General features: G+C 46.1%; 1 protein-coding gene across 3 annotated transcripts in view; it reads left to right on the forward strand.

The window, feature by feature from the left end:
- The window catches only part of AMOTL1 (angiomotin like 1), a 73,855-nt gene extending 62,873 nt beyond the window's left edge, over nucleotides 1-10,982 (forward strand). For all 3 annotated transcript variants that reach the window (XM_087721111.1, XM_087721113.1, XM_087721112.1), the window contains 5 exons: nucleotides 1,297-1,487; nucleotides 2,503-2,628; nucleotides 3,992-4,218; nucleotides 6,469-6,741; nucleotides 7,661-10,982. In XM_087721111.1, coding sequence (XP_087577237.1) covers nucleotides 1,297-1,487; nucleotides 2,503-2,628; nucleotides 3,992-4,218; nucleotides 6,469-6,741; nucleotides 7,661-7,770 — 927 coding nt within the window. In that variant the 3' untranslated portion in view covers nucleotides 7,771-10,982. The remainder of the gene's footprint in view (nucleotides 1-1,296; nucleotides 1,488-2,502; nucleotides 2,629-3,991; nucleotides 4,219-6,468; nucleotides 6,742-7,660) is intronic.
- The last annotated feature ends 497 nt before the right edge of the window (nucleotides 10,983-11,479 follow it).

Here is an 11,479-nt window from a genome sequence, read left to right on the forward strand (position 1 = left end):
AGAAATGAGCCCTCTACAGAGTGCAAATTTTTTTTAAAAAATTGCCTCTTTAAAAATCTGGGTGCATCTTATATTCTGGTGCATCATATACTCTGAAAAATATGGTATATTTGCCAGCTGACAAAAATAATTAGTTGGAATCAAACTGTGGTTAGGGATCCTGGCTGAAAAAACCTGTTGTAAATGTAATTTGCTGGATTGCACCTTGGTTTTCTAGAAACAAGGAGATGAGACAGGGCAAACTTTCCGGGGGGGGCGGGGGGGGATAGCTTGTACCCTAGTTCTGTGTTGGGAACCATCTTTCCATCCAGTCATTGGTAGATCCCTGGAGCTAGATGGTCCATGCTCCTGTACCCCCCCTTGGTCTCATCAGAATGGAGCTTCAGCCTCTTTTTCTTCATCGAGACCCAACAGGCATTATAATAGCAATCTTTTATCTTCATTACTTGGTTGGTTCAGGATCAAGGTCAGCCGTGCTGAGGATATAGAGAGTTTGCCGTATTCTGTCAAAGACTATTAATATGTCGAGATCTGGAAAGACTATGCAATAATGGAAACCTTTCCCTGTAGGAAGCCAATATTGAGACGGCTGTTGAATACTATTTATGTACTTTGGCGGGCTTCATTCCAAAAACCAGAAATACTTCCCCGCAGGCTGTTTTTCAGGTTATATGTAATTCTGGTTTTTTCCCTCCATGGTATAATTGGCTGGAAAACTGCCGTTATAATTCAGTGAAGTATACAGAGGGGGGGGGGGGAATCTACTATATGTGTGCCAGAAATGTAAGGAAATCTTCTGAGGAGTGTTCTACTGGGGAGAGGGGAGTCATTGTGAGCATCTGAATGTTGTGTTGTGCATATCATTTAATTTTCTGATTGCGTCCCCCCCCCCGCATATTACTGTATTTTTTGGAGTATAAGACGCACCAAAGTTTTAAAGAGGAAATTAAAAAAAAGGGTTTGCACTCTGGAAACCTCCCCAAAACGGGCCGTTTTTCATGAAAATGGGCCCATTTTTTAAAAAAAAGGCATGAATAGCCTTTAGGAGGCTTATAGAGTGCTTGTGGGGGGGGGGACGAGCAAAAACGGCCCTATTTCTATGTTATCCTTTAACATTGATCACAATTCATTAAAAAAATTAAAAATATAATCGGGGTCGCTTTTCTTCCACCCCATACATCCGTCTTATTTTACAACAACCCTACTATTTATTCCATCCTCCCAATCTCCCTTCAGATTACTTGCCTGTTAAGTTTATGCTCACACTGGTTTTAAGAGCATCTTCCTTTCTTTCAGAAACAAGGGAATTACCAAGCAGCCCCGGTGCCTGAGTACAACGTCCCAGCCTTAATGGAGTTAGTGCGGGAGAAGGATGAGAGGATCCTGGCTTTAGAAGCTGATATGACCAAGTGGGAGCAGAAGTACCTCGAAGAGAGCACCATCCGGCACTTTGCCATGAATGCGGCAGCCACGGCTACCCCAGAAAAGTAGGATGTCTTCATTTCATTTCTTTCTTTCTCTTTCTCTTTCTCTTTCTCTTTCTCCTTCCTTTCTTTCTTTCTTTCTTTCTTTCTTTCTTTTTCTTTCTTTCTTCTTTCTTCTTTCTTTCTTTCTTTTTCTCTCTTTCTTTCTTCTTTCTTTTTTTCTTTTTTCTTTCTTTCTCTCTCTCTCTCTCTCTTTCTTTCTTTTACCACATTTATAGAGAGCGTTGAATTATAGGCTTGTCAATCTTCCATGGGTGTTGGTTCAAACTTGTGAGCTTTTGAGGTCTTTTTAAAGGTCACCATAGGCCTCTTGTGAGACATTGAGAGATTTAGTTATCTCTTGGGATTATAGAAATTTTGTAAGTGCACATATCCCCTTCATTCCTCCCTTTTTCCTTCTCCCCTCCCTCCCCTTTCTCCCTTCCATCCTTCTCCCCTCCCTCCCCTTTCTCCCTTCCTTCCTTCTCCCCTCCCTTCCCCCTTCCTTCTCCTTCTTTCCTTCTGTCTCTGCTCCTCTTTCTCCTTCCTTCCTTCCTTCCTTCCTCCCTCCCTTCCTTCCTTCCTTCTCTTCTCCCTCCCCTTTCTCCTTCCTCCCTACCTTCCTTCTTTTCCCTCTCCCTACTCCCTTTTCTCCTTCCTTCCTTCCTTCCTTCCTTCCTTCCTTCCTTCCTTCCTTCCTTCCTTCCTTCCACTCTCGTAGTAGGTAGAGGCTATTAGGATGCCATGACACACCTGGGCATTGCGTTGCCACCCCAGATGCCAATGGCAAAGGAAGTCCTAACTCTTAATGAGTAAGTACCCACTGAAGCAGCATCCAGAGGCAGCTAGATGTGGCCTGTGGTCTCTTTGGCAAAAGAACCACATAGAAAAAGTATGAAAGGCATTCTGTTATGAGAGACAAGAAAGCTGTTGTTAATTAGACATTTCTCGAGTAGAGAAGCAGATAATTGGATCGATGAAAAGAAGGTTCTGGTATTTTGATCAAGTCAGTTGAAAGTGTTTTTTTTCCTATTGCCAGAGATACTTTGGCCCCCAGCCACTCCCGCAGTGGCAGCTACAGCGAGAGCTCCCTGGAAGTCCGCATATGGCAAGAAGAACAGGAGAAGATGCAAAACAACCAGAAGCGTCAAGACATGGAATACACGTAAGGAACAGCTGTGAAACAGCTGCCATGGGATTTGAATGAAGAGTGCTGAGGCTCCTTGCTGTGCTTAATAAGAATGTTCAGCTTTTTTTGGCATATAAGGCCCTAAGCCACTGGGGAACCAGATCCTGAACATGTTGCATTCATGTTAGGAAACCTGTTGGTTGCCAAGAGCATTGGAAAGGGTCCCTCTGTCTCAGAGGTGGGTTCTTCCTGGTTCGGCCCGGATCAGGCGAACCGGTAGTAGCAGTGGCGGGAGGATCCGCCCACCCGCCTGGACGCTTCTGTGCATGTGCAGGAGCATTGAGAGAGAGAGAGAGAAAGAGCGCAAGAGCGAACCGGTAGTAAAAAATTTGGAAACCCACCACTGTTCTGTCTATACTTTAACTAAATGTCCTCTTGTGGTTACTAGTGGGCAGGGCTTACTTCATGAACGGTCCAGGGGTGGGCTTCAAAAATTTCAGCAACGGGTTCTCTGCCCGGTTGCTGGGTGGGCGTGGCCATGGTGGGCGTGGCCTAGTCAGCCGCCTGCACCATGGCGGGGGGTGGGGGCATTTTCGCTTTCCCCAGGCTCCAGAGCAGGGGTGAAATCCAGCAGGTTTCGACAGGTTCTGGAGAACCGGTAGCGGAAATTTTGAGTAGTTTGGAGAACCAGCAAATGCCACATCTGGCTGGCCTCAGAGTGGGGAGGGAATGGAGATTTTGCAGTATCCTTCCTCTGCCATGCCCACCAAGCCATGCCCACCAACCCACCATCATGCCCACCAAGCCACGCCCACAGAACCAGTAGTAAAAAAAAAAGAATTTTACCACTGTTCCAGAGGCTCTCCTCAAGCCTCTGGGAGGGCAAATACTGGCTCCCTGGGCTCCGGAGGCCTTCTGGGAGGGCTGTTTTCCTCCCTCCCTGAGCCTCTACACGGGCCCTGCAATTACCTTGCATCCAAAAGGGGCCCGCGTGGATGCTCCTGGGAGAGCAGGGGTGGGAGGTGTGGGGTGGGATGGGTGGGGCCAGCCAGGGGTGGGATTTGGAGGTTCTCCGAACCAGCCATAATGTTAGCTATGGTTTCTCCCGAATCCGGGCAAACCCCTAGCATCCGACCCCTGGAACAGTCTCTACCTGGGAGATCCTGAAGCATCATCTCTTGCATCTGGGGGACACCAAGCAAAAACCTCCAGTCCAAGCTAATGCTAAGCTATCAGCTAAGGATTACGGTAAATGAAACCGTAACTGGGATCAGAAGGATACAACATCTGAACATTGACTGAGAAAGGTGGTTTGGTCCAGTGACTCTCTTTTACGTCTTACTCCAATGATATTATTACCTCCGCATTGACCCGTCTAATAAATTATTGCTGTCGCTAGAATAAAGAATCTGTATGCAAAAATCATCGAGAAAGATGCCATGATCAAGGTCCTTCAGCAGCGATCCAGGAAAGATACCAGCAAAGGAGATTCTGCAAGTTTGAGGCCCGCTCAGTCGGTCCCATCGATAGCCGCAGCTACGGGAACACACTCCCGTCAGACCTCTCTTAACCACACCCAGGGCGTTGAGGAGAAGAAAGAAGAGAAGTCCTGGAAAGAAAGCATTGGTGAGCTTCAGTTCATATGTGATATGAAGGGACAATTGTTGTTGTTTTTCAAGTTATCATGATCCACATTTTATTTAGCTTTTGGACTCTTCTTTAAGTTTCAGATCTCTTTATATCTGGACTTTGGAACTTCTTTTCATCTCTTGCTACAAAGCCAATACTTCCCGAGGGTTTTACTTACTTCTGCCATATGGGCACTTTTCCCTTCTTCATACATTGCTGCTGGAAGCATTCCATTAGCTTTGTTCCCAAATGTTTGTGAACCTTCAGCCCTGTCACATCATTTCAGCCAGTTTGCATCACTGCCATGAGTATTATGTGGTCGGAAAAGATGATCTGTCTCCTTCCCAGCCATTCCTTTTAGAAGGAGCCAGCACGTTTCAGAAACATCAGCAATATTTAACTGGGATTGGTTGTGAGAAATATATTTTAACAAAGACAGAAATGGATGATGGGCAACCTGAGAGACCGCCTCCTGCCGATTACCTCCCTTAGACCGATCAGATCTCACAGGTTAGGTCTCCTCCGGATTCCATCTGCCAGCCAATGTCGGCTGGCGACTCCCCGGGGGAGAGCCTTCTCTGTTGCAGCTCCAGCCCTCTGGAATGACCTCCCCGTGGAGATCCGGACCCTTACTACCCTCCCGGCCTTCTGCAAAGCCACCAAGTCCTGGCTGCTCCAGCAGGCCGGGGGGGCTTGTGAAACATCCAGCCCCATGGAAACTGTGAATGTTGCGTTCTTTTTTAAAGTGTTGCCTTTGTCTATTTATCCCCCTTTCCCTTGTCTGTTGTGAGCTGCCCAGAGTCCTTCGGGAGTGGGCGGCATACAAGACAAACAAACAAATAAATAAATAAATAAACCTACCGTATTTTTCAAAAAATAAGATGCACTGGAGTATAAGACGCACCAAGATTTTGAAGAGGCAGATTAAAAAAAGTTTTTGCACTGTGCAGGCCTCCCAAAAACGGCCCGTTTTTCGCAGAAAGGGGCCCATTTTTTGTCAAAAAAAGGGCATGCATAGCCTTTAGGAGGCTTGGAGAGTGCTCATGGAGGGGGCGGGGGGGGGGCAGAAACAAGCAAAAAAAACCCACCAGTTTTTCACTCATTTTTGCCCTCCCCCAGGAGCACTTTGGAAGCCTCCTAAAGGCCATGCACAGCCATTTTGGTGAAGGGGGCAGGGTTTCGGGAGGCCAAAAATGCTGTACTCAGTGTATAAGATGCACCCAGATTTTCAGACTCTTTATAGGAATTTGCATAAAACAGATTAAAAACATTGAGAAGTGTGACTATTAGCAATGATCAAGTGTGCAGGTTGGTGCTGTGAAATAACTCCCATTTTGTCCCAAAGGTGCATTTTTTCCCAATATATTTCTATCCTGGCTTACCACTCCAGTAACAAGCCAAGATAGGGAAGCCAACTAAAGTCCCAAGCTCCAAATGCAAGTTTGTGAGAGCAGATTCAAGCCAGGAATCCAGGTTTAGACAGTTAAGTTTCTATGGCAGACTAGATCTTGGGTTCGGTAGTCACTCCTTGTTTGTAATATTGCCTGTTATTGGTCAGACTCCCCAGGAATTTTAGCTTAAGAGTTTTGTGTGGTTGTTGTGACCATTCTGTACAGAATGTAGCTTTTTTGCATCAGATATTGCAAACTTTAACCTGTGCGCTCTTGGAGAAAGCCATGGCAGTTTCCAGTTTCCAGTTTATTGGTATTTGTATGCCGCCCACTCCCAGGGGACTCTGGGCGGCTTACAGAGAAACAAGGGAATTAAAAGTTAAAAATAAAAATATAAACATTTTAAAAATACACAACATACATACACTTAAAATGGGGCTGGATGCTGATCAACAGCCCCAGGACTGCCAGAACAGCCAGGTCTTAATGGCTTTACGGAAGGCCGGAAGAGTAGTGAGGGTCCGGATCTCTACGGGGAGATCATTCCATAGGGCTGGGGCAGCAACAGAGAAGGCCCTCCCCTCGCCAGCTGACATTGACCCGCCGATGATACCTGGAGGAGGCCCAATCTGTGTAATCTAATCGGTCTTTGGGAGGTAAATGGCAGGAGGCGGTCTCTCAGGTAGCCAGGTCCTAAACCATGTTGGGCTATAAAAGTAACGACTAGCACCTTGAAGTGTGTCCGGAGACCAATGGGAAGCCAGTGCAGCTCGCGGAGGGTAGGTGTAATATGGGTGTATCTAGGCAGAAATATAATGAAAATTATCTTGGTGTTCATGTTGTTATTTTCTTGTAGGTTTGCTGTTAGGGAAAGACACCTCTGAACAGTCTCCCATCCCTTCGTTGACCCTTCCAACTCCTTCTTTGTCCTCTACATTGTCTTCATGGCCAGTCGCCATCTGCCATGCGAAAATGGGCAGCAAAGACAACAGCACTCAGACAGACAAAGGCACGGAGCTTTTCTGGCCCACCGCGGCTTCTTTTCCGGGTAGAGGGAAACTGAGTCACTGTTCTGGCAGCAGTCCAGCCCTGAGGCCCATTGCAGGCAAAAATGCTGGGGAGAAACCGGGTGAGTAGTTCCGATCGCATCGATCCCAAGAAATTGACTGGCAGGATCTATAAACTTGCCATTTGTAGAATCCAGAGTTTTGAAAATCTGTTTCCAGGAAAAGCAGAATTCAGGGACCCTCTTTCCCTGAAAATAAGACCTCCCCAATGCAGTGGAAATCTGCAAAGAATGTCATGTGAATTGTGTGTTTGGGATGTGTCCCAAAGCAGGGACGAAAAAGTCACTATAGATTGGCTTCTATACTGAACATGCCGTTTGGCCCTAAGACCAGGGGTGAAATGCTCCCGGTTCAGGCCGGTTCGCCCGAACCAGTAGTAAAAAAATGCTTAATAAAGTAAAAAATAAAATGTTCCGACGATCAGCTGTGCTGTGCAGTGGTAGCATCCTTTTTTAACTATTTTTTTTAGCATTTGGGGTCCATTTTTGCTCCCAGGAGGCTTCCCTGAGGCCTGCTACACCATAAACGCGAGGTGGGGGTGGGTGCTGCAAAAAAAAAAGAAAGAAAGGAAGGAAGAAAGAAAGAAAGAAAGAAAGAAAGAAAGAAAGAAAGAAAGAAAGAAAGAAAGAAAGAAAGAAAGAAAGAAAAGGATGGGAGAAAAAAAGCAGAAGGGAAAAAGGAGAGGGAGGAAGGACCATAAACCTGGCACTAGGCGCAGCTTCAGAGGATACCCTGAAAGAGCACAGAAATCCAGGGCTGTGGTACCGGGAGGTCTTCTAGTCCAGCTCCTGCTCTAGCAGGACATTGTTAAAGTGAATTTCTGTCTTTTGATCTCCCCGTCACATGACTACATAGCCATGCTCACCCAGTCACATGACCCCACCAAGCCATTCCCTCAGAACCAGTAGGAAACATTTTTAGATTTCACCACTTGATTTCACCGTCTAAGATTTGACCCTTTCTCTACATTTTTCCCCCTAGAAAACTCTTCCAGCTGTGGGAAGCTCCTGGAGAGCAGCAGAAGCAGAGTTAGCCACCTGCTTCACAAGCCTGAATTTCCAGATCCAGATATGATGGAAGTCCTTATTTGAAGCCGTGGAGCTTTTGCTGCTTTGGGGGAGGGGGGGGGAGCACGTCTTCACTCTGGAGAGAGGGGAGGTGTTGTTTTCATTGCTGTGCTTGAATTCAAAACTCTGGAGGACACCAAAAAGTTGGACCAAGAAAGTTCGAACCGAGAAGGAAAACTTCAGATGAATCCGAGAGTTGAGGAGAGCAGAAGACTCAGAATGTTGGAGAGTGAACATTTGGGATGTCCGCTGTGCACAGTTAACCATGCTGTGGATTTGGGGTGGGTGGGAAAAGGCAAGACATTATAGGAATCCGAGGACGTTTCTATGGAGGAGGTGTTTGATGTGCCAGGAACTGTTCTCCAAACCGCCTAACCTGTAACATAATTGGGTGGTACGCTGCCCACATGGAATTCTTTCGAATTGTATTTGCAATTCTTGGATGAGGGAGCAGGACTTCCAAATATCATTCTTCTAGCTGCTACCTTCTTCCTGCTTTTCCTTTTTGATCCCTCAAACCATCTGGGTTTGCTTCTACTGTATATGTCAAACATGCCGACGTAGATCTCTGGTAGAACAACGTTTAGACAGGTTGATCCTACATTCTTTCCACGATCTCTGTAGCTTCTCTCGGCCTACAGAGGTCCCTGAATGCTGTTGACAGCAGAAGAGAATGAGTTGACATCCCGGTGCTCCATGCACGAGAGGCATGACTTGCTGATCTTATTCCATTATGCGTTATGAAACTAAACGATCGGTGAACAAATCAGCCGAAAGATCTCCAGCTCCTTCAAATTTAATTTATTCTGGCTGTGTCAGAGCCCAGCTCAGTTAGCCCTAAAGTTAATAATCCCAGAAGCATCGTATGAGATCACTTCCCTGGATACATAGCAAAATTCCTGAGGGAGACCGGTCTCCGTCCAGAGGTCATGCATCCGTGTGAAGATAGCGCATCTTAGGATCAAGTCAACACATCTTTGCTGACTTGCCAGTTAGATCTATTTATGACCTGGTGCTAGATAAGGTATCTTTTGAGTCTCTGCCGTAAGCTGGAATGTTGAAAGACTCCTAATATAATGTAGGAAGTAGTTTAACACGATGGTCCCTTCCGGATGGGGCCAAATGTGCAGCTGTTTTTGTATTCTCCTCTTGTTGTGTAGTGTAGTGCCGGTTGCGTTGTACTCTTTCTGAAGAAAAGTATGCCTGTGTACCTCGGTAAGAGTCCTTAGTCTACGTAGCAGTGTTCTGGGTTTTGCTCTGACTCATGAATTTGCCTCTTCGTCAGATGTTAGGTGGGAAAAAAATAAGTCTCCCAAGGCTTGTAGTAGATCAGGGGTATCAAACTCAATTTCATCGAGGGCCACATCAGGGTTGTGTTTGACCTCGAGAGGAGGCTTGAGGTCACTCATATCAGGAGCACCTGTGGTAGTCCAATTGCTCTGCCAGCTCCGTTTTAGGCTGGGACGGCCTCCTGCAACTCTCTACCAGCAAAAACGGAGCTCGGGAAAACTGCACACGGCTCTCCCAAACTCCGTTTTCATTGGCAGAGGCACCGCGGCCCAGTCCTTCACTGTTTCCAGGGTGGCCCTGCGGGCCAGATCTAATCACCCCCCTGGGCCAGATCCGGCCCCCGGGCATTGAGTTTGATACCTCTGTAGTAGATGCTACTTCCCGGCGTATCTGTAGATAGCAAGGTCACGCAAATCTCTTTTTCCTCTTTCCCTTTCTCTGTAGACCAGACAGACAGTCTTATTGCCTCTTGTTACAGACACATTTTAAATCTAGGACAGGGAGGCCCTTTTCCTCTGTGGCAAAACGCCCAAAATGCAGCCCAGTGTTTGAGGCCCAGTTATGTTTTATCCGAAAGCATAAATAGCAGGTCTCGAATTTTGACTGTCTGTGGTAAATTTCTCTCCACAGACTATCAGGACTGTTTGTAGCATTGCTTGCTCAATGCTGTTTCTGAGGTGCAAAACCTGGCAGTCTAGAAGGGAATTTAATCTAAAAGCCGCTTCTTTATATACCATGTTTCCCCGAACATAAGACAGGGTCTTATTTTCTTTTGACCCCCGAAATAAGCACTTGGCCTTATTTTCGGGGAGGTCTTATTATTTTTGGGGTGCAGGAGGCAGCGGCGAGCGTGGTCACCTCATGGCTGCTGCTGCATTGCAATATTTTCGGGGAGGGCTTATTTTCAGGGGAGGGCATATTTTAGCGCATGCGCTCAAAAGCCCAATTGGGCTTATTATCCGGGGAGGTCTTATTTTCAGGGAAACAGGGTATTTATATGTATGTACACTTAGATGTACATACCTTGCCGCATTTCACTAAAGACCAGGCCTTCTGTTTATAACTTCCCAGCAGGACATTTTTACACCCAAGATTCCACTTGCAAACAAAGGGAGAATTGTTAACATCCTTTGGTGTGTTGCAAACTGCAGGGCTGCTTCCCCAAGTCAAAAGGAATCAGGACATTAGAATCCTGTTAATCTGGCTGCATGCAGAAAATAATAAAATGAGGGCTCCAGAGTCTAAGCAAAGGCGGGCCCAAAATCTAGGGGGCTTTTTTTTTGCATTGGGGTGGGGTGGAGATGGGGAGAAGCTGGCTAGATTTTCTAGGCAAGTTGCAAACGTCTAATATCCCTGCCCCCTTTTCACTTAACCAATCTGGTGTGATCCTCAAACTGATGGAAGTTCACCCCCCATTCCAGTCCATCCTATTAGAGCAGCGGTCTCCAACCTGGGCAACTTTAAACCTGGCGGACTTCAACTCCCAGAATTCCCCAGCCAGCTGGCTGGGGAATTCTGGGAGTTGAAGTCCTCCAGTCTTAAAGTTGCCAAAGTTAGAGACCCCTTGATTAGAGCATAATTTATCTATATAGTATTGCATTTGTAGCGTGGCTGCTATACTTGTAAACCAATGTTTTCTAGCTTGCTCAATACCTGATGCCTGTGCTGCTGCGGTGTTATCCTGCCTGACATTTATATAGCATTATGTAGTTATATTCCAGGCAAATGGATTGTAAGATAATGTCAATTTACCCCCCCGGTGTTTCCGTTGTGCAGATTGGCTACTGCAGAGCATTGTACAGCTTGAATGTGTTTGTATATATACATAGCGTCTCATTTTCCATAACAAAATATGGGTGACTCTGGCCAGCCAAAGAATTTTCTCCTGTTCTCTGCTGCTTAAATTTGTGCCTTAATATTGTATATAATAAATGTATACAACTGCGGTTTTGAAATCATTTATTTGATGCAAACTACTACGTCACCTTTGAACGCTCTACGACATAACTCAAAGATTGGCAAATGACTGTATTTTTCGGAGTATAACACGCACCTTTTCCCCTCAAAAAAGCTGAAAATCTGGGTGCGTCTTATACGCTGAATATAGCATTTTTCCCTCACAAAACTCCGCCCCTTCACCAAAATGGCCCTGCATAGCCTTATGGAGGCTTTCAGAGAGCTCCTGGGGCTAAGGAGGGCAGAAATGAGCGGAAAATGGTCCGTTTTTGTCCCACCAGCCCCCAGCAGCATTCTATAAGCTTCCTAAAGGCTGTGCATGCCTTTTTTTTGACAAAAAACGGGGCTATTTTTGTGAAAAACAGGCTGTTTTTTGCTCCTTTTTGCCCTCCCCCTGGAGCACTCTACAAGCTTAAGGGCTTTTCATGCCCTTTTTTTGAAAGAAAAAAAAACAGGCCGTTTTTGGAAGGTTTGCTGAGTGCAAAAA

The sequence above is a fragment of the Thamnophis sirtalis genome, unplaced genomic scaffold (assembly GCF_051295495.1).
Source record: "Thamnophis sirtalis isolate CommonGarterSnake01/CBP01778 unplaced genomic scaffold, rThaSir2_p1.2 scaffold_8, whole genome shotgun sequence".
NCBI classification, from domain to species: Eukaryota; Metazoa; Chordata; class Lepidosauria; order Squamata; family Natricidae; genus Thamnophis; species Thamnophis sirtalis.